Source organism: Plasmodium knowlesi (assembly GCF_000006355.2).
Source record: "Plasmodium knowlesi strain H genome assembly, chromosome: 14".
Lineage (NCBI taxonomy): Eukaryota > Apicomplexa > Aconoidasida > Haemosporida > Plasmodiidae > Plasmodium > Plasmodium knowlesi.
The window spans coordinates 1,001,829-1,022,927 of record NC_011915.2 but is presented as its reverse complement, the minus strand read 5'-3'; the positions used below and the strand labels follow the sequence as shown (position 1 = coordinate 1,022,927).

At 36.3% G+C, this 21,099-nt stretch overlaps 2 protein-coding genes across 2 annotated transcripts; both read left to right on the top strand.

Moving 5' to 3' along the window:
- Positions 1-2,751: 2,751 nt before the first annotated feature.
- Positions 2,752-3,123, top strand: PKNH_1422900 (histone H2B variant, putative; the record flags this gene model as incomplete). Its single annotated transcript, XM_002262081.1, has 1 exon — positions 2,752-3,123. The coding sequence occupies one exon, from the start codon at positions 2,752-2,754 to the stop codon at positions 3,121-3,123; it is 372 nt and encodes a 123-aa protein (XP_002262117.1).
- Positions 3,124-9,268: 6,145 nt separating this feature from the next.
- PKNH_1422800 (conserved Plasmodium protein, unknown function) lies at positions 9,269-19,609 on the top strand (the record flags this gene model as incomplete). Its single annotated transcript, XM_002262080.1, has 1 exon — positions 9,269-19,609. One exon carries the CDS (start codon positions 9,269-9,271, stop codon positions 19,607-19,609), a length of 10,341 nt encoding a protein of 3,446 aa, XP_002262116.1.
- Between the last annotated feature and the right edge of the window lie 1,490 nt (positions 19,610-21,099).

Genomic DNA, 21,099 nt, shown 5'->3' with positions numbered 1-21,099 from the left:
GTACGGGTGTTTTTAGCATGGTCTTAGACTTTGCTAAACCTTTCTCTTTTTGACCATTAAAATTTTTTTTTTTTTTATAAACCTAAGTAATGCTAAAATGCTTGTATTACATGTACATCTTTCACGTCGTTGTTCTTTATATAAAATGTACCTTTGCGTAAGAACGAATAAGAATATTCCATGTGCTTTAAAATTCGAAAGATAAAACTTTTTTTTTTTTTTTTTTTTACCGCTTATTTATTCGGATGAAGAGTATCATTATGTAGTGCATAAGTGCGAAGAGCTGGGTGCGCTTAAGGATAAGTCCCTTTACGAACAAACTAAAAAAATGTGCCTCCGAAATAGGGAAACACTCGCTGAACATAGAAATTAAACTGCCCTACAATGAGTTAAACTAAATTTGGCGAATTCTGCGTGAGCATTTTTCCCTGTATTCTTAAATGCACTTAACCGAATTGAAAAAAGGGATAAATTGATCTTACAACCCAGGAATAAATGTTAAAGCAGGATTGATTAACCCCTTGGCAGGAAGACGTTTTTGTTGCCCCTCACGTTTGCGGAAATTTAATTGCACACATGTGGTTTACGAAATTTTCGAGTAGCGCAGTTGAGAACTGTGAGCAAATCGGTGGATGCGTGTTCCCGGACCTCACATGTGTGTAAAATGCGTACTCAAATGGGTATGCATGTGCATACGCATGAACAGACAAACGCGCTGTAATGTAATCCTGCATGTAATGATAGGAGAAGGAATACAGAGAAAATGCAAAACCTGGCCCCCAAATGGGGACACACACGCTTTCCTACTTTTTTTGCGCAGCTTTAAGGAAAAACCGATGGTTCTATTAAATTGAGATATACACAATTTTTTTTTTTTTCTGTCTTCCATTAGTTAATTGCAACTCACACATATGTACAAGGGAGGTGTGCTCATTTGAACACCTTAAATTATGACCTGCTCTGGAAATTACCATTTTTTTTTTTTTTTTTTCGTTCGTGTGCACACATTTTATGCATAAAGAAAAAAAGGGGGAATTTTCGTGTTGCTTAATTTGTAAAAACGCAACACATTATACATATCAACAATTTTCATTTTTTTCCGACTTTCTCAATTTAATCATTTGAACGAGAATAGTATAGTAAATTGCTAAAATTGCAAAAGGGAAAAGCGAAAAAATGCACAATTTGGTGAAAATAAGAAAATAGGAAAACGTGAAAATCGTATCAAAAAAATAAAAATAGTGCGTAATTATCTTGTTCACAGGGACAATTGGTGCAAAACGATTTAATGAAGGAAATACTTTTTCCTTGTTTTTTTTTTCTTGTTTTTTTTTGTGATCAAATTGGGACAAAATGAACAGAATGACTCACATGTATACACAATGCCATATTAAGTAACTCATGAGATGATAGCGCAATTCAGCACATTACCCTGTAATGTCGAAATGGTAAAACGCAAGATTGAAAAATTGATCACATTTTTTGCCTTGAGCATTCCTAATTGTCAACGGGCAAGCAAAATGATAAGTGAAATGGCAAAATAGTCTTCTTCTCGGACGAACAAAATTTCCCCATTGATAGTTGCGCGACCGCGTACCCGTTTGTGCAGCTCATATTGCATATATCACATGTACTTTTTCGTGCAAACTTGAATGTGCACATATATATAATTCCACCTGTATACATCCTCACGTACACATGTCACAAGGGTGAACATAAAAACGTGCATTTTAGCATTTAACTCGCGGGCAACGCATGTTTACGCGCAAGTACCAAGAGGTTAAGGGTTTCTCCTCACTTTTCAGTTTATGAAGACAGTGTGCGAATTTTACAAAAAATAAAATGTGACCAGGCCATGTGACAACAAAGCGTGTATAAATAATTGAGCGGTAATGTACACCATCTACTCAACCCGGTTGATGCGCACATTTTACTCTTAACTCCGCGCATAGCGCACATGTACAAAAATATATAAATACGCACATATACGTGTATATATAAATATATATGTATAAATATGTACATTTATGCATTATATATATATATATATATTTACGTTCATCATTATTGAATAAAATGATTAATACACGCGTACTTGCAAGTGCGCCCCCTTGAACGTTCGGATATTTTCACTTATATATAATTATTTTTCCCTGTCACTATTTAGTAAGAAATAAATCCTAAATTTTCAACATTTCTTCTTTTTTTTTTTTTTGCATGAAAAAACATTTCTTCTTTCAGGGAAAATTGTGATGTGTTCGGATACAAGTAAAACGTATATTACTTACATTTGTGCATATTTTATATATACGTGTTTACGTGTTCCTTTTTGCCAACTTTTTTTTTTTTTTTTTTTTTTTTTGCATTGTAAATAGTGTACTTTATTATACGTGTATATATTGCATATATAATGTAACACGCTTAACAAAAACCTTACGTATTATATTTTATTTTACATTAAATTTTTCGTTGGTACGAAATAGTTATAAAGTAAAATTTCTTTTTTTTCTATTTTCTTTTTCTTTTTTTTTTTCCTTTTTCACGTTTAACCAATTTTTGTTAAAAAAAACAATTGCATTGTAATGTAAATTGTTATTCCCATTTTGTTGAATAAAAAGTTGAGAAAATTTAATTAAATATAGTAAAATTCTGCGGAAATAACAGAAAGTTTCCCCTTTTTTTTTTTTTTTTTTTAAATAAAGTTGGCTAAAAAAACATTTCTTTTTTCTGTACAAAAAAAAATATTAAAAAATGTCAGGAAAAGGACCAGCGCAAAAATCTCAAGCTGCAAAGAAAACTGCAGGAAAAACTTTGGGACCAAGGCATAAGAGAAAAAGAAGAACAGAGTCATTTTCACTTTACATTTTTAAAGTTTTAAAACAAGTGCATCCAGAAACTGGTGTGACAAAAAAAAGCATGAATATTATGAATTCTTTCATTAATGATATATTTGACAGGTTAGTTACCGAAGCAACTAGACTAATTCGTTATAACAAGAAGAGAACATTGTCATCACGTGAAATTCAAACTGCCGTTAGGTTACTTTTACCTGGAGAATTGTCAAAACACGCCGTCTCTGAAGGAACCAAAGCCGTAACAAAGTACACCACCAGTGGTGCATAGGTATAATGCAGCAATTGTTTTTCAAACATCATGGGAAGTACAGAGGTATATATCCCCCACGCCTCATTGCGTATTGTAGTTACTTGTCCACATATATAGCTGCATATGCACGCTTTTATTAAGTACCCCCCCCGTATGAAAAGTTTTATGGCATTATAAAAAATGGATATTACCAGCGGGACACACTACTCTACTTTTACGCATTAATAAAAAAAAAAAAAAAAAAAAGAAAAAGAAAAAAAAAAAAAGTCTTCAAAAAAGATGGCATATATATTTGACCATGCATCTTGCAATTTTATCAACTTTTTAACAATTGTGGAACTAACTATTGAACCTGTTTTTTAAAACAAAACACGCCCTAACTATTTTGAATTTAACTGCATTTTTAACTCCTGGTGCGCATGCATATGCACGTACGTATGTATATATATGTGTGTGTGTATACATATGCGTACTCATGCATATATACACACACGTGTATATATTTTTACATCCGTGTATTTATGTTTCAGTACACGCAATAATAGAGAACAAATGCATTCAAAACGTGTAAAAGATAATTATAAATAAAACGAACACATGTGTATATGTCGATGCATGAAATTTCTTAAAATTATTTCCATACGTCTACTTTTTTTTTTTTAATTATTCAATATTTATATGAAAGATAAATTTAAAAAAAACACCTATAAACATTTAAAGATCATTGTTGGAATGTACATATATTTTTTTTTTTTTTTTCTTTTTTAAAAAAAAAACGTTAGCAAAAGAAATTATTATGAAAAGAATAAATGGAATAGAAAACTGTTAATTTTTCTGATTCACCTAGAACGATCTCCAAGGAAAGATTCACATTTTAGCTTATGCTTTTGTTTGTTAAAAGAACGTACGCATAACGCAGAACAGGTGTTAGGCGTTGTGGCAGATGCTATTCCATGAGGGGAGGAAAGAGTTCAGCATACATTAAATATATATATGTTTTTTTTTCCTGAATTTTTAACATAAAAAAAATTTTCTTCTTTTTGCTTTAAAACTATTTCGCAGTGAAGTGCGCGCAAAAGGTAAGGTCCTTTAATCATTATGATGCGATCACTTTTAGCTGTAAGGCCCGTTCTAAGGAGCTCCTTACAGAATGAGTCGGGGTGCTCACAGCTGTACGATTGGGAAAGGGCTAAAATTAGGCAACAGGAGAAAAACCACGAGGCTTAGATCTTCCCCTTTAAAGTTAACTGTAGCTATTGTTCGACGGACAATAGTGGGGAGGAAGAAATCCAAAGGCAGGGAGTTTAACATAAAACAGTCATGGGCGTGCTAATTTATTCCTCCTACAAAATTCCCGTACCCCCCACTTTTTGTAACATTTAGGAATAGCTGCTTGTGCTTGAGTAAATACATCTCGGGGCGTCACTTCTTACATGTCGGCATACCATATGCATATTGTTCTATTCGCCTTTCCGTACAATGGCACGCGGACGATATGTACTTGCGGAGGTGGAGCATTCTTAGGTGCTTCTTTTATTTATGATAAATGTGTAACAATTTTGAATTGTGCCTTTAGCATCGGTAAGGAGGTTACAAAAATATAAGTACCCACGTGTATATATATGTGTACGTATGTATTTATGTGCGTGGGTGTGTATATCTACAAACGCTTAAGCACTAGTCGTAAGAAAGGTGACCATTCTGCTGCCAGGTTAGAAGCATAAACTAGCGTGAAATCACCCACAGCAAAAGTAACAAAAAGAGTTGTGTAAACTACATAATGAAACACTCGTACTTTTATTTTGCCATGGGAACGGTGGGGTATTTCGAAAATAGTAGATTGGTAAAAACATTGCTAATACATGGACTCAATGTGACAATAAGGAGGTTAATAAAAAAAAAAGAGAGAGAAAAAAATGGAGGCAATAAAATCTACCTTAATTCGATACATTTAAGTTCTTGAAGAACATCCACGGTGTTCGTCACGCAGTGAAAAGGTCGCTTTTATTACAAGGACAAATAGCTAGCTTTGAAGATAAAGAGTACAAATAACAATATAACCTAAGTGTTATCAAACATGCTCTTTGAACGTGGCATACATAGGAGTTCATTTGTTGAATACGGGCATTTGCCCAAAGTTCATAGATCCGCAAATGTATTGGGGCGTGTGTATATATACAACACATGCTCCAATCCTGTCGTTAACTTACGTTTATGCCTATTGCTTTCTTATGACTGTTGATTAGCTATGCATTTTTACCCCCCTCTAAAAAGGTGTAGAAACATATCGTTTGCGAATCGCTTCTTGCTATATATGTAAACTTCACCTGTAACATAGCAACCTTTATACATGGAACATTTGTCTCCAGAAAAGAACCAGCTACTTATTATGTACTTTCCTTTGGCTCATAACATATATACTTCCTTCATCGTTGCAATTTTATGAATTCCCCTTTTAGGGCCATTGCGTTGCCTTTTTCTATGGGTCAAATGAGATAAACTCGGGAGGAAGGCTCACTAAGTTGTTGGACTGTTTTAAAGCCTTGGATAGAAAACCCTTTTACTTAGTTTTACATTAATTTATTTTTGCCGTTCGTCACTTAGAACTACAACGTAAATTGTATTTAGGATAGTAGTGTTATATGTACGGTGAAGTAGGGTGCAGCCTTAACCATAGAAGGGATCCACACGAATGAGGGCTATATTTTACTGTATCATATGCCCCGATGTGGCAATGCGCGTGCACCCGCAGTTACCAATACAGATGTGCAAACTTGTTTATGTATAAATCTACGCACATGCGTTACGTGGTGTTAGAAGAATTGGTGTATTTTTTTGCTTTTTTTTTTTATGCGCCTTTTTTGACGAATAAACAGGTCGAGAGAGATTCACTTCGGTGACTCCCATGGGTATCTGTCGTCGAGCGTAGTTAACCATTTTATCATTATTCGAGATTTTTCACATAAGCGATGTGTTAAGAATGCAGTTAATATATACAGGGTGCAACTGCACGTGAATGGAAAGGGAGAGATTATTTTTTTTTTTCATGTAAAATTTATAAAGCTCTAATTTGTAAATGTTCACTTAGAAGATATATGCATATAATACCTGGACTAATAAAAAAAAAAAAAAAACATATTCATAGTTTAGGTATGCGCCAGGTGTATGTACCTCCATTTGACATAACTTTCCCATTTATGAAAAAACCTTTTTTGAAAATGTGAAAAAAAAAAAAAAAAAAAGCAAATGCCTTGTAAGCCATTTTGAAGGTAAACTATCTTTGTAGTTGAGGTGTTCACTTGGAGATTTAGAAAATAGTTCAGGTGTTCACTTAGAGGATTAGAAAACAGTTGAGCTATGTTTATATATAGTACGCTTGGGATACTTGGCCCATTTATGAAAAAGTGTAGCCCTGTGAGTTTAGGAGTTAGGTACAGGTTCTAAAGTGATTTTTGGACCCTTAATGTACATTTGATGCGCACCTAAGAATGTACATCTAAGCTGCTCAACAGGGATGATGACCTAATCCTCACTTTTGACATCAAACATGCTCACTTTGCTCCTGCCTTTCTATGCTGAAAACCCTATTCTACATTTTTGAACAACTCAAGGAAAAAGGGATAACAAAATGAAAAAAAAAATAAAATAATAAAATAAAAAAAAAAGAGCCCATTGATAGGAACACAAAGAACTGCCAAAAAAAAAAAAATGTGCTTACATCGAGGTCATGTGCATATATTAATGCACAATTCATATATAAACCATCCGCACACATGCATGACATACGAACCTACACCGTGATAATTCAAAAAATACATCCTTTTTTCACATTAAACGAAGTGAATTAAACAACTTATTAATTTATTTACAACACTTGCTTGTTAAAAAATAAAATCAGTTAACTATTTTTTAAAATATGAACGTTTTTTATGTGGCCTCTTTGGAAAGATCATTTTGATGCCTTTCACCTTCCCGTTATCATATTTGTGTACGTGTACACAAACATGCGCTTATTTTTTCGTTGAGCCGTACTTGCATTTTTTGTTCATTTGACATCCCCTCCATCATTATTCAGCTCAATTGTTACTCTGTGTCACTCACATTTGTGAAGTTCCACTCGAGAAACTTGGCAACATTTATTTTTTTTTCCTTTTCCTGTACATATTTATGTCATTTGTACAGAGATAGGTACATATATGCGTGCAAGTACGTAAGCATATTATGTATATAATTCGCTATGCTGTGCGTACGCCTAGTTTGAACACTAAGAAAAGCGGCCACATAAAAAAATCGGGTACTCCTTCGAGTGAAATGTTACAGGATAAGAATCCAATCCAGGAGGAAATATATTATAGCTACATAAATGGATGTTACAACGATAAGCAAATAAAAAAAATAAAAAAAAAAAAGAAGAATTGGAAAATATATTTTGCATTTTTCTTTCAGAAAATTTTATTTTTCCAATTGGAGGGGATTGTACATCTGCAGTTGTTGAGGGATCTTCAACTTCATGTATCCAAACATTATGTTTCAAGTTTATGTAAAAATCTTATGTATCAACGCCATGTTTCTTCAACCTTGTGCATCAACTTTTTATGTATGTTTTTTATTAATATACCAATTTTTTTTGAATTTCCCTTTGGCTATAAATATGTGTACATATATACAATATGTAGGTATGTCAGAATTATACGCATTGTATATATCAGGGTATACCACATTATGTATGCGTATTGCCAACGCCTAAGTTTATTTTATCCTTGTATTATTTATATAGCACATATATAACGTACGTGTACATTATGTAGCCTTCCTAAATTAGCTTTCCTTATTAATTCATATTTTAAGCTGCCTTTGAACCTTTATATATATATATGTGTTTTTTAAATGTACATTCGCACTATTCGATCTAGGTCCACGAAAAAAGCCTTAATTATTTGTGTTTTCATTTTCCTTGTTTTGTAAGTAAAATTTCTTATGCATACGTATATGCATCCTACATTTGTAAGGCGCGGCAACGTGTCAGTTCGCTTCCCGCGATGTTGCTAAGGTAAGTAACCCTTTCACCCATCCATACCCACTGGATATGTTATGTTTGCCCCTTCATGGTCGACCAATTTCGTGCGCATCTATATTGCCACCACAGGTGCTTTAATAGATCCCCAATTTTGACATACGTTAATATAAGTTGTTGTTTCATATATTCATCTATGCATGCTTATGAACATACCACCTTATGTACGTATAAATTCGATAAATTCGGACCATTTATATATGTACCCGTCCGCATGTATTCAAACATTTGAGGGAAAAAAAAACAAAAAAAAACACCCATTTTGAAGTGTACAATCTGAATGTACATTCGCAGTGTACTCTTGTGAAGCGCACGGTATGGAGTATACGAGTAAAACAACCATTCGCCCAATCCATTCTCGTGCCCCATTCGCGGCTTTCTTTTCTCCATATGCACTTTCAAGTATGTACATATATTTATGTACTTAAATTTTTGCCTATCCCCCAAACGAATAATTTGTAACTTTTTTTATTATAATCTTTTTCCTGTACACCACACGTGTTTTACCAGTTGGTGCCTCAGAATCTTTATGAACACCAGTCGCATGTACATGGCGGCGCTATTTGACAACCTTACATGCGCGGATAATTACCCAATGCTCCAAAACCAACACCTGTTATTATTAATTTTCTATCATGTAGCTACATTTTGCAAGTGTCACAGAAGTAGTACTTGGCTGTGAACGCCTTTTTTTTTTTTTTTTTTTTTTTCTTTTAATTTATTCTATGCTTTTACTTACTCTTTTTATATAAATATTAAGGAAAAAAAAAAAAAAAAAAAGGAACATTGCTAATTAGCAACACGGCTAATCCTGAGTACTGCTAACCAGCAGTACCACTAATCTACAAAAGAATAAAAAGGGAAGACCGTTTCATACTATAGAAAAAAAGAAAAAGAAAAAAAAAAGGAACTACAAGCTAAGCAAAGGAAAAGAAGAAAACGTAACAAGAAGTGCGGGAGGTATGCTATAGTACCACATATTTCTAATCGTCCCGTAAGAGAATCCTCGGTTAGCCCACATCCAGGGCAGAAGGTGGAAGCAGGAAAAGTGGTACGAATCAAACTAGAACCCAGAAAACAGGTAAAACTATGGACGTAGAGCAAAAACAACATGAAAATGCATATTGCGTATATAAGAAAAACTTTGATGAAACAAGAGTAAGCTCCAACAGCAGTAGTGGCAGTGCCACAGAGAGTCATACCGGCAGTAGCAATAACAGTAATAACAATAGTGGAAGCAATAATGGCTTTGCGGAAAGCAAAGGCGAAAACGGAGACAACCGGGGTGAATCCGTAGAAAATTATATGACATCATGTGAGGAAAATGAAGATGCAGAAGAAAAGTATACCAACCACGAACTTTCTGAAAAAAACATTAGCGCTAGCACATCAAATTTGAATAAGTCTTTCGATCCCTTACAGTTTCAAAATGAATACAACGGAAATGGAATCGTGTCCATGAAGTGGGATTATGAGAACGGTGCAGAATTACCAGATGGAACACACAGTAACATGTACCTGAGAGGGAATAAGCAAAGGAAAGGGAATGAAAATCTTACGAATTATGATATGCCCAATGAAATAGAGGAAGAGCGAAAGTATATCTACACCAGGAATGAGAACGGGGAGGCATTAAACATGTATGGTATTCAGGGTAAAGGAGATTTTGAGATTGACATGAATTGTACACAGGAAATGTCTACGATGTTTTCTTGTAAGGAAAGTCGTAACATATGTGCCTCGACGAAGAGTACGAATAGTAACGGAAGGAGTACTGTGCAGGACAGAAGGGGGACGGAACCGATGGAAAATGTTCTAATTGGGCAAACGGCACAGAGTTGTGAACAGGGTGAGTATAAAACGAACACAGAAGGTAGTGGAGATAGGGGAAATAATGAAAACAGCGGAAGTAGTGGAAGTGGTACAGAGGGAAAAAATGTAGAGCTTGCTGGTAATGAGGATGTGTCCATGAGCCTAAGTAACAGACAGAATCAGGTAAATAATGGAGACCCCTCAACGTATAACAATGACAAACCCCTTAATGAAGAGACACCAACGAAATTTGAAAGTATGCGCTATTACGACATGAAGGATGTAAGTGGAAATAAGCTGAATGATTACATTTCGAATATGCAGGTTATGAGGGACAGCTTCACAAACAACCATTTAAGTAACATGGGAAGGAGTCATTTTGATATTAGTGCAGATGTTGGTTCGATGAGTTACGAGGCGGTAACCGGGATGAGCGGCATGAGCTGTATGAGCGGTACGAACAGCGTAGAGAACATGGGGAGCCCAACCCGTATGAACGATTTTGACCATTTGAAGAATATGGGAGAATGCAGCGATCTACAGAAAATAATGGAAGGCAATATCGTTAAGGAGATGAATCAATTTTCGGATAAGGCAAACTCAGACTACATAAATTTCATGAAAATGGGTGCAGAGGATAATAATTTAAATAGTTTGAATTCTGTGGACGTAGACTACTATGATAAGGGAGTTCTGTACAATGCGGCTAGTGATGAATCAGGCCTTTTGAAAGGTCAGGCTGCAGGTACCAACCAGAATAATTTGTTTGATGCCAGTGGGATGAACATGGGTAATACCATGAACGACACACAAAGCGTGAATAGTACAAGCACGTTGAGTAATATCAACGGGGGTAGTGGCATAGGAACCATTGGTGCGAGGAGCACCCATAACGGGATAAGCACCCTGAACTCCGCGAACAGCATAAGTAATATCAGCAACATGAGCGCCTTGAGCAGTATGAGCGCGCTAAGCACTATGAGTGGCTTGAGCAATATAAGCGGAATGAGTAGTATAAATGCTTTGAACGGTATAAACGCACTGAACGATGCCATCTCGCTAAGCACCATGAACAGTTTAAATGAAGATAGCATGAACATACATACCAATCTGATAGAAAGAAATGTGAGCAAAGAAGATGTATACTTAATGACGCAAGGTGAAGCATCCAAAAACACGACCTGCATAAAAGAGGAAATAAATAACGAACCAATTGTGTATAATGATAATTTTAGTTCCGAAGGAATGACAGAGAAGAATTTCCCTTACCAAGCACAAACCTTTCATGTGGCAGAATTGAGTAAAGAATATAATCAAATGGATAAGGGAAATACCATGAACCTTCAGGGCAAAGATGAAAATGTAAAGAATGATGAAAATGGTAAAAGTATGCTCCTCTCCACGCGCTATAATAATATGATTAGTGAAAAAGGCCAAATGAATGATGCCAGTGAAAATGTGTACCGTAACAATCTCTACAACGGAAGAACATTTGAGGACGTGAAAAATGAAAGTGCAGAAAAGGGTTTTATTTATCCAGTACATAACAATGAAGGTATAAAGCAGGCCAACACAAATGATTATTTACACAAGCACTATAAGGTATGCATGGATGGAAAGAGCTCAAATTATATAGTAAATACAAATGTAGAAAATGGAACTTGTGCAAATAATCTGCTCTACCAAACGTCAGATTATTATCATAAAAATTTTCTGCATAATGAAGACACGAAAAATGATGTAAGTGCCTACGGTTCCGTGGAAAATATAAATATACGTAAGAGTGATGGGCAAACTGATAAGGGAACGAACTGTAACGTAAACAATATCGAGCAAAGACTCGCTAATAACGGGAAAGGGATTAATAAAAGGTGCAGGAAAAAACGCAACACCCCAGTGGAAAGTAATGCGCAACTAACCAACTCCATACCCTGTGATAACAGCAATGATATAAATTCAGAAAACAACGTTGACATAAATAACGTTAAGATGGACGATGGGACCATCAAACTGGCAGAACTGAATATAAGTGAAGAAGAATTAAATAAATTGACTCTGAGCATGAATTCAAATTTTACCGGCATAAACGAAAAGGACGAATTATACAAAACTGTTTTATTTTTTGATAAAAAAAATAATAAAATGATTAAAATGAATAAACCATTGAAGAGAAAAAGAAAGCTTAAAAAAAATACCAACGAGGAAAACGATAATCCAGATCAATTCCAATGCCAAGAGGGAAGCATTGACACGTCATTAGTAACACAGGATCAGGAAAATAACGAGCAGAATGAAAATTGGAAACCAATTTCGATGGACAACGCAGAACCTGTAGGAGCAAATAATGGCGCAAAGGGAGGCTCAGCGAAACAGAATCAGAGTGTTCACAAGCATAGTCACAATAAAAGCATAAACGGAATATTCACTAGCCAAAATAAGGAGCTAATTTTTACCCCCGTTTCGAGGGATAGTCAGGAGAATAATAATTTAGTCATTGGGCATAATGCCACCCATGAAGATGGTACCCACGAAAATATTATCAACGAAAGTGGAGTAGACTACCAAAGACATGGTGCTGGAAATTATAAAATTGGAAGATCCTTAAGTAGAGAAAATATAAACAACGAGGGAGTTATAAGTTTCCTCGCGGATGGTAATTCTACTGGGGAGTACACAGCACAAGGGCATGCGACTAAGGGTGCAAAACGGGCCGTGGATAGGAAGTACAAGAAATTGCGAATGAATGAGCACGCACAAATGTCAAGTAGTAACACCGCTAGCAGCAGCGGAAGTAACAATAATGAGAGCAACCTTTTCCGGAGCGACAGTTGCAGTAGTTTTCCACATCGGAACCCGGATGTGGTCAAATGCATGATCAGCGGTGCATGTAATAATAACTCCTACACGGATAAACCCATTTCAGCTTCCTCGTTCCAAGTACAATGCAACAAAATGTACGACCCGCGGAACGGAGCGAATGGGGCTACATATATCGACGCTGTGCGTATAGGCACTGGTGAATTCTTGGCGAAGGGGGATGATATATTTAAAAAGGCAACATTTGCCGGCGATATGGTAGGCACCATGAAGGATAAACACGGCAACAGTAACCTGAGCGGTAGTGGCATCAACAATGTTGAACTGTCAAGCTGCGGCATGAAGAAAGGGAATGAAAACCTTTCTAGCACGTATTATACATCCAACAATCAGGTAATTGCAGGCATGTTTTCCTCCCACGGAGAGTTCCTGAGAGACGAATTAAGCGGATCGTTTGAAGGGAACATGAAAGTGAAGATTGAGGAAAACCAGAACGCAGTGAACAAGGGCATTGTGAGCATCAATGTTATGAACAATATTGGGATGAACGTTGGAAATGACCCCCTCGGTAGCAATATCATCAGCGGAAACGGAAACGACGGTACAGGGGAAAATAAGTACGTCAAGAGAAGGGGGAAAGTAAAGAAAGATAAAGGTACGCCAGACGACTATACTATCCAGAATGGCGAAGTAGTAAGCGGAATTCCGAAGAAAAGAAGAACCTATAAACTTAAAAATAAAATAGATATATCCAGAAGGAATACAGAAAATGATGAAGCAGGGGATATTTACGTCGGTATTCCGGATGCTGAAAATATGGCACCAGAAAATGAATCCGTACGGTTAAAGAGAGGCGGAAGAAGGAAGGGCAGCATCAAAAAAGGATTCATTCTAGTGAAGCAGGAGGGAAACAATGAATGCGTAGGCGACAATAAATTCCACGCAAATGATATCAGGATATGTAAAAATGAGATGACATACGGGATAGTAAATAGTACCATGCCATTTGGAGAACCATTTGGCGTGATAAATCATTCTAAAGATGGTCTGACGCCAGACCGTGTGATGGCAAATGGTATGAATATTAAATTGGAAGGATCCCATGTTGATGTAGATGGAACATTATGCTCAATGGGGGTTATAAATGATTCCATTGTTAATGTAAACGCAGAAATGAATATAAAAACAGACTTTAAATCCAAGAGGAAACCCAAAAGAAGCGTGAACTTATTTATAGCCCAGAAAAGTAAATCCGAAACAGCACTGGAGAAAAAAATAAAATCAAGAATTTGCTTACAGGATTACTACAAAAAGAATAAAGAGATATACCAAGGAATCGATCCCCTAGCTTCCATTAATGGTGTGAACTTACCATCGATTGAGGATGAATCCTTTAGTGATAACTTAACAGTGCTTTTTAAGAAAAAGAAGAAAAATCTAATATGCTCCAACTGTCTCTATGGGTTTAAAATTCAGATAAGTGCGAGGAATGAGTTTGTGCAGGTTCCAGCAATGGGAAAGGGAGAAGCCCCTGGGGATGGTCCAGAAGAGGGTGCAAGAAATTGGTCACAAGATGATCCACAGGATAACGCACAATGCGCTACACAAGATGGATCCGTGAACAGTAACGAGAGCGACAAACGAAACGATGACGAGAGTGTCCACACGATGATGGACCCTTGCAGTCCCGGAAAACACTTGAGCGAAGATGAGGGCGAAGCGGATGTGACAAGGAGCGCATCAGAAGAGAACCAAATGAACCCACCGAAAAGTGACAACCTCGAAACGGATAAAACAGATCGAACTGATCGAACCGATCGAACGGATCAACCGGATCAACCGGATCAGCCGGATCAAAAAGTGGAAGCGAAAAGTACGGGCGATGTGATGAAGGAGTTGGAAGAAAATTCCGACATTATCGAAAAAATTAAAAGCTTAAAGTATCTCAAAATCAGCATGTACAAAGAATTAGTTGAAAAAAACATACTAGTGGAAAATTATTGTACAATCACATTTTACTGTCTTTGCGGTTATTTTACATGTATCAAAGAGGATAATGAATGGAAACAAATCACAAACTGTTATTTCGATGAAAAGGATAAAAGGAAACCGAAGGCACCCCATATATTTTGCACAAGGTGCAAAGAGTTGCTAGTAACAAATAGATTTCTAGATAAAGACAAAACAAAAATTATTATGATATGCGAATGTGGAAGTAGAAACTATGATAGAACGGATTTTTTCTGGTCCAGAAGAGGAAATATTAAACAAAGAAAAGCACCTCAAATATTATGTGATGAATGTAATTCGAAAATGTGGGTACACACATGGCTTGATGACATTGGATCGAAAGTTAAATTGTTATGTAAATGTGGTTTTAAGAATTTTCTAAAAAAAAATAATAATTGGGTTAGAAGTCCAAGGTGGAAAAAACCCGTGCCCTTAATAATTTGTAATTCATGTCATCAGAAAATGTACATGAGTCAGTGGCTAAATAATGATGGAACTAAAGTTAAAATGAAATGCGAATGTGGATGGAAGACTCTCATCAAAGAAGGAAACACATGGGTTAGAAGTGAATGGTCCAAAAAATTACTATGCCTTAAATTAGTAAAAAATCCAGAGCTTCTGCAGAAGAAATATAACATACATCCTCATAAGAAAAGTAAATCGGATGAAGAGGAATTTTCCGATAGGAACAGCCAGAATGGGTTGTCAAATATGAGAGATGGAATGATCCCGACATTTCCCCCAAGCGATATAACGATAAATCACCATGATGCTGTTATGAACGAATTGTGTAATCCCAACCATTTGGAAAATTGCCTGGATGGGGAAAATAATGTTGCACTTAACAAAATGAGGAGTTCCGATTCGTTCATGATTTCCGAAGCGACCGAGGGATTACTACTTGCAGATGACAATTACATAATTAGCAACAACAATAACAACAACAGCAACGGTGGTGTTGAGGGTGGTCCGAATGATTCGTTGTTCGTTTGGGGCGTAGAAAATGGCCCAAGCGTGGGTCAGGCAATTCCCTACGAGGATGTCATTCTGAGGAAGAAACCTGGCACCCGCAGTCCAAGAGGCGGTCGCGGTAGAGGTAATAGGGGCTATCGCAGCGTTGGTAGAGGAAACATCATGAGCGCTAAGATTGATAGTGGTAATCATGTCGGGGTGAACCATGCCAGTGGTAATGATGTCGGTATAAATAATGTCAGTGGAAATCATGTAAGCATGAATAATGTCAGTGGAAATCATGTTGAGGGAAGCCACGTTGGAGTACCCCCTGACGGAGGCGACTTATGCACACGCGGTAACGCAGAGAACAACAGCAGAGGTAGAAGAAAACCCCGCGGTTCCAAGTCCCACTTGAACTCTAAGAAGAGGGGGCAGAACGTCAATTTAGCCGAAAATAAGGATTACCATATCGCTAGCTTGGAAACAGCTGATGGTGCATCAAACTCACATAATAATTTAATAAACTTAAATGGTACAATGAATAATGGGCTTTTAGGAGATGCTTATATTACAAATAATTACGAACAAGGGAAAAGAGAAGCAGACGTGGATTTGAACAAAGGTGTTCCCTGTACTGATGGAGATGCCAAAAAAATGAACACTAATAATGGCCAGAAGAAAAAACCAGGAAGACCGCCAATTGACAGAAAGGATAAAAAAGTGAAAAAAACAACTGCGCGAGAAAAATTCAATAACACGGAAAATGCTTCCATGGCGAATATAGTGACTGGCGTTACATCAAATGCTTCAGTTGCTACTACAGCAGAAGCTATGAGACCTGGTATCACAACGACTAGTACCACAGCTGCATGCACAATGATATATAATAATGAGAATTCTCCAGTTAGCCAAATCTATCAAATTCATCAAACGAACGATGATATACTGATAGACAACATGATTAATAAAAAAGGAAGCGTAATAATTGACAGTATAATTAAACATCCGGATCAGAACCTAAAGGGGAACAAAGAAAAATTAACAGAGTCCAACATGATTAGCAGTGGTCCGACACTCAATTTTTACGATGAAAAATATGCCAATGGGGAGGAGAAACCCAGTAGCAGTATTGGGAAAATGTATTTTGAGAATCCTTATTACTATGTTAACGGTTACTATGATAATTCATACGATAAGGGTTACAGTAATCATCCTGTCGTGTCACAATTTCGGGGAAATAGCAACGGTAGGAACGGCAGTAATGGAGGCGTGAGAAGTACGGACCTGTACAATGCCTACAATATGGCCAGCGGCACGTACGAACATCAGAACAAGGAATTCCCGGTAAACTACGACATGAACAGAAGTACAAGTCCAATGACGAATACAAAATTTGTGGAAGATAAGGAAAGTCCGGATGTTTTACCCATGGATTTAAATTTCCAGAAGAAGAAATTTATAGTAGAAAATATGAAGAAATTAAATTATAATATTAGCGAAAATGATATGAATATCCTTTTGGAAAATGTGGACGAAAATGTTCTAGTAGACACGCTTTTGGGAAAATTTGTTGATAAGACGAATGTCGTGGAAAATGGGAAAATGGATGACAGTGATGTGAACCTGAATGAGAATTATGCGAACCACTTGAATGGAGGCAATAGTGGGTTCACGAATAACAATTATAATTCGAACGATTTTAATCAAACGGAGTTCAGATCAAACGAAATGTACAGCAATAACAACATGTGCTCCTATGATAACTACACGGGGGAAATGTTCCCAAATGGGGTATACCAGGTTGGTATTAACGAGGGTGGTGTTCATCAAAATGGGCTGCACCAAAGCGGACCATCCCAGAGTGGATTCTACCAGGACATGATCGAGCACCCCTTTAGCAGAAACCCCTCTGCAGACGGAGGCGCCAGAGAAAGTCACCCCATTAGTAAGGAAAACATCAACTACGTTGTAATGGAAAACGAGGACGGGAAAAAGGAAATTGATTGTAAAAATATGAACATGGTAAATGGGCAAAGTGGGGCTGATAACAATTTTAACTTACATATTGCAGAGAGAAATGGCCACGATATGGATGACTCCATGAATAAAGGCGTAGGAAGCCAAAATATGACGAATAAAATTATGGCATGTAAAAATATGGGCAGAAAAAATTCCATGAATAATGACCCATGTAGGAATGATTACCTAAGTAGCAATTTTAGCTATTCGAACGAAATGATGGGAGAAAAAGATAAGTACAATGTGGACGTTAACCTAGATTTAGGTGAACGTATAAACTTGAAGAATGTCACTACCGATTGCGAATTGCGCAGTGGTATGAATAACGATATGGGAGGTAACATCACGGGGAATTTGGACCACCCCCCCGGGTTTGAAAACGGTGTGTATGATAATAACGTAAATGATAACAGCGGTGGCAGTGGAAACAATAATGATGAACACGTGACGATTGCACAAAATGATGGCTTGCTGAACATGTGTAATTTGAACGAAAACCTCCAGTATTTTAGCAACGAATTTAAAGCAGCCCTTGCGCATGTCCTTTCGGATAAAGCATCAGATGCGCAGAAAGAGAATTTCCAAAATTATCTAAAAAATTTAGCTAGCAATTTTTGCAATTTGGCAAATAAAGAGAATGATCTGACGAGTGAGAAACAGCAAGGCTACAACAGTAACGCACTCTCATGTGAAGACGAAAACAGATATTTAAAAGATAATAAAGTGGAAGACAATAATGTGCTTAAGGATATACTACTACCGATTCTTGCGAATCAGGAGGAAAATGGCACACCCGTTAAAAACAACTTTTGCAGTGAATATAACATATATGAAAACATGTTAAATATGCCAAAAATGGATGAAAAAATTAAGGGTGAGGAAATGGCTGCTACTCCATCCTACAAGCCAGAGATGAATGACATGAGTCAAGACAAAAATAATATGAACGACATGCTTTGTGTGTATAATTTTAATTCAGATAGTGAAGAAAAGGTATGTACACATGAGAGGAAATACAAAATTAATGATTTTATAACCGTCTGCACAAACTGCAATGAATATATTAATTCAAATATGGATTGCAAAATTGTATCTCCCAGTAGTTTGGATAGTATGAACAACAACTGCTCAGAGCAGAAGATGAATGCCCACCATGAGGACTTTCTTCTAAGTAACGATGAAATAAAGAACTATGAAAATTTCTCTTCCTCTGGGAAGGAAGAGAGGAAAGACTTCCATGGAGTAAGCCCAAACAGATCAATGAACGGATCGATGAGCGGATCGATGAACGGAGCGATGAACGGATCGATGAACGGCCCAATGAACGGCTCCGCGAGCGACGCCAGGAACAGCGAAAGAAATAGCATTAGCCACAACAGCAACCACAGCAGTAGCATACCCATTATGGAGAACGTGGACGACATGAGCCACCTGTACAATCAGTATTGTGATTATTACGTAAACAATACCGCCATGGATGACATGCATATGAAAAATAATTACCTGAACAATCTTTTTTTTCAAGATCAAAACAATTACTCCGCTACTAGCGATAACTGTACGAACAATCAATCCCCGCCAATAAAATCAGAAAATTTTTACTTCACTGAAGATAACAACTACCTTAGCGATTCCACCACGTACATTGCTGGGAAAAATACCGCGAATAGTGTAATGCAATTTAAACAAGGAACCTGCGCAGAGAATAATTTGAACAATAATAATAATAGCGATGGGAATTATCAGGAAGATGATTATGAGAATTATATCAATTCGGAGTGCAACAACAATTCTTGCTACAACATAATACACACCTGATTTTGTTGCAAGGTTGTTAAGGTGGATGGTGGAGCGTGGACTGTAGCTTGTGTGTTCCTTATTGTTTTTCCTGTGTACTAGAAAAGAAACTGGGTATCAATTATTCACCTCGCCTGGAAGTACAATTTGCTTGATTGTACAGACAAGTGGAAGACAGAAGGAGGTGAATTTATTTTTTTTTATTTTTTTTAATTATAAATTTGTTTGAAAAAATTTTCAAGCGACGTTCCAACGAAGCAGTCGTTTGGCAATAATATGCTGTTTTTACTAGGTCGTATGTACACTTATTTGTATTAATATTAAACCTATTAATCGTTTTTAAAGTTTTAATCTTGTACGCGCAATATATGTAATTCTACATGTGTGCGTAATTGTAACATAATTCAAGAGATAAAAAGAAAAAATTGTTTTCATTTTTTAATAACCTTTTTTTGCCGCTTAAATGTTTTTACAATGTTTGTTAAAGTCATAATAATGTTTTAATGTAATAACGTGACACTGCAATCACCTATTAATTTATTTATATAACAATTTTTTTTTTTTTTTTTAGCCTATTAATAATAAGAACATTAACTATACAGCGTTATAAGTAACAGCTCTTTTTTTTTTTTTTTTTTTTTTTAATTTTGTCTGTTATTTTTACGAAAATTCATTCACGTATTCTTTTTCATTTTGTAAATCGTTAATTCAAGTGTGTCTGCTTACTCATTTTTGTGCAAAAGAAAACAAATAACACAAAAGTGCTTTTAACAGGATCAGTGCATCTTTAATTCTTCAAGCGTTTGAATAATCTGTCACTCCTATGGCAGTTGCGCAGAAATGGTACGAAATTTTCAATAAAAACAGGTATTATTTTTTTTTCGTTGTTCACTAAGGGTTTCACAAGTGCGAAAATGCTCAACGTAATTGCCTCGTCCATGGGTTTGTAAATCAGTGAGGAAAGTTGAAACTGTTGGGAAGACGAGGGGGTAACTACGCAGTTGCCTACAAGAGAGGTGCCATCGGTGCTTTTCAGAAACGCGCTGTTAACAAGGGTGCCCCGATAAATACCTAAAATGGTTGCAAATGATGATGTTATATTCTTCCATGCCTGTCCGATAACGTATGTAATACACGTGCATAGGTAGATACGTACATTTATTAACACATATGTATACACACACACACACACGTGAACGTTACTTTTCACTCCAAACCAAGCGCCTGCCTCTGTGTGTAACGCTTTCATAGAAGGGGTGAGATACAACATGTCTTAGTAGGGGGAATTCTTCCCGCAGTTATATACATAAAGTTTTAAAGAGATACATTTTCCTATGGTAACCTTTACATATGCTTTTAATTTTGTATTTTTTAATCAATCATTTGAACCATGATTTTTTCAAAAACTTTTATCTTATGAAATTTTTATTTTTTTTTTTTAAGTTCTTTGTGAAATAAAAATTTGTAAAAAGCATTTCACTAAAATATGCACAGATAAATTTTACTTGTTT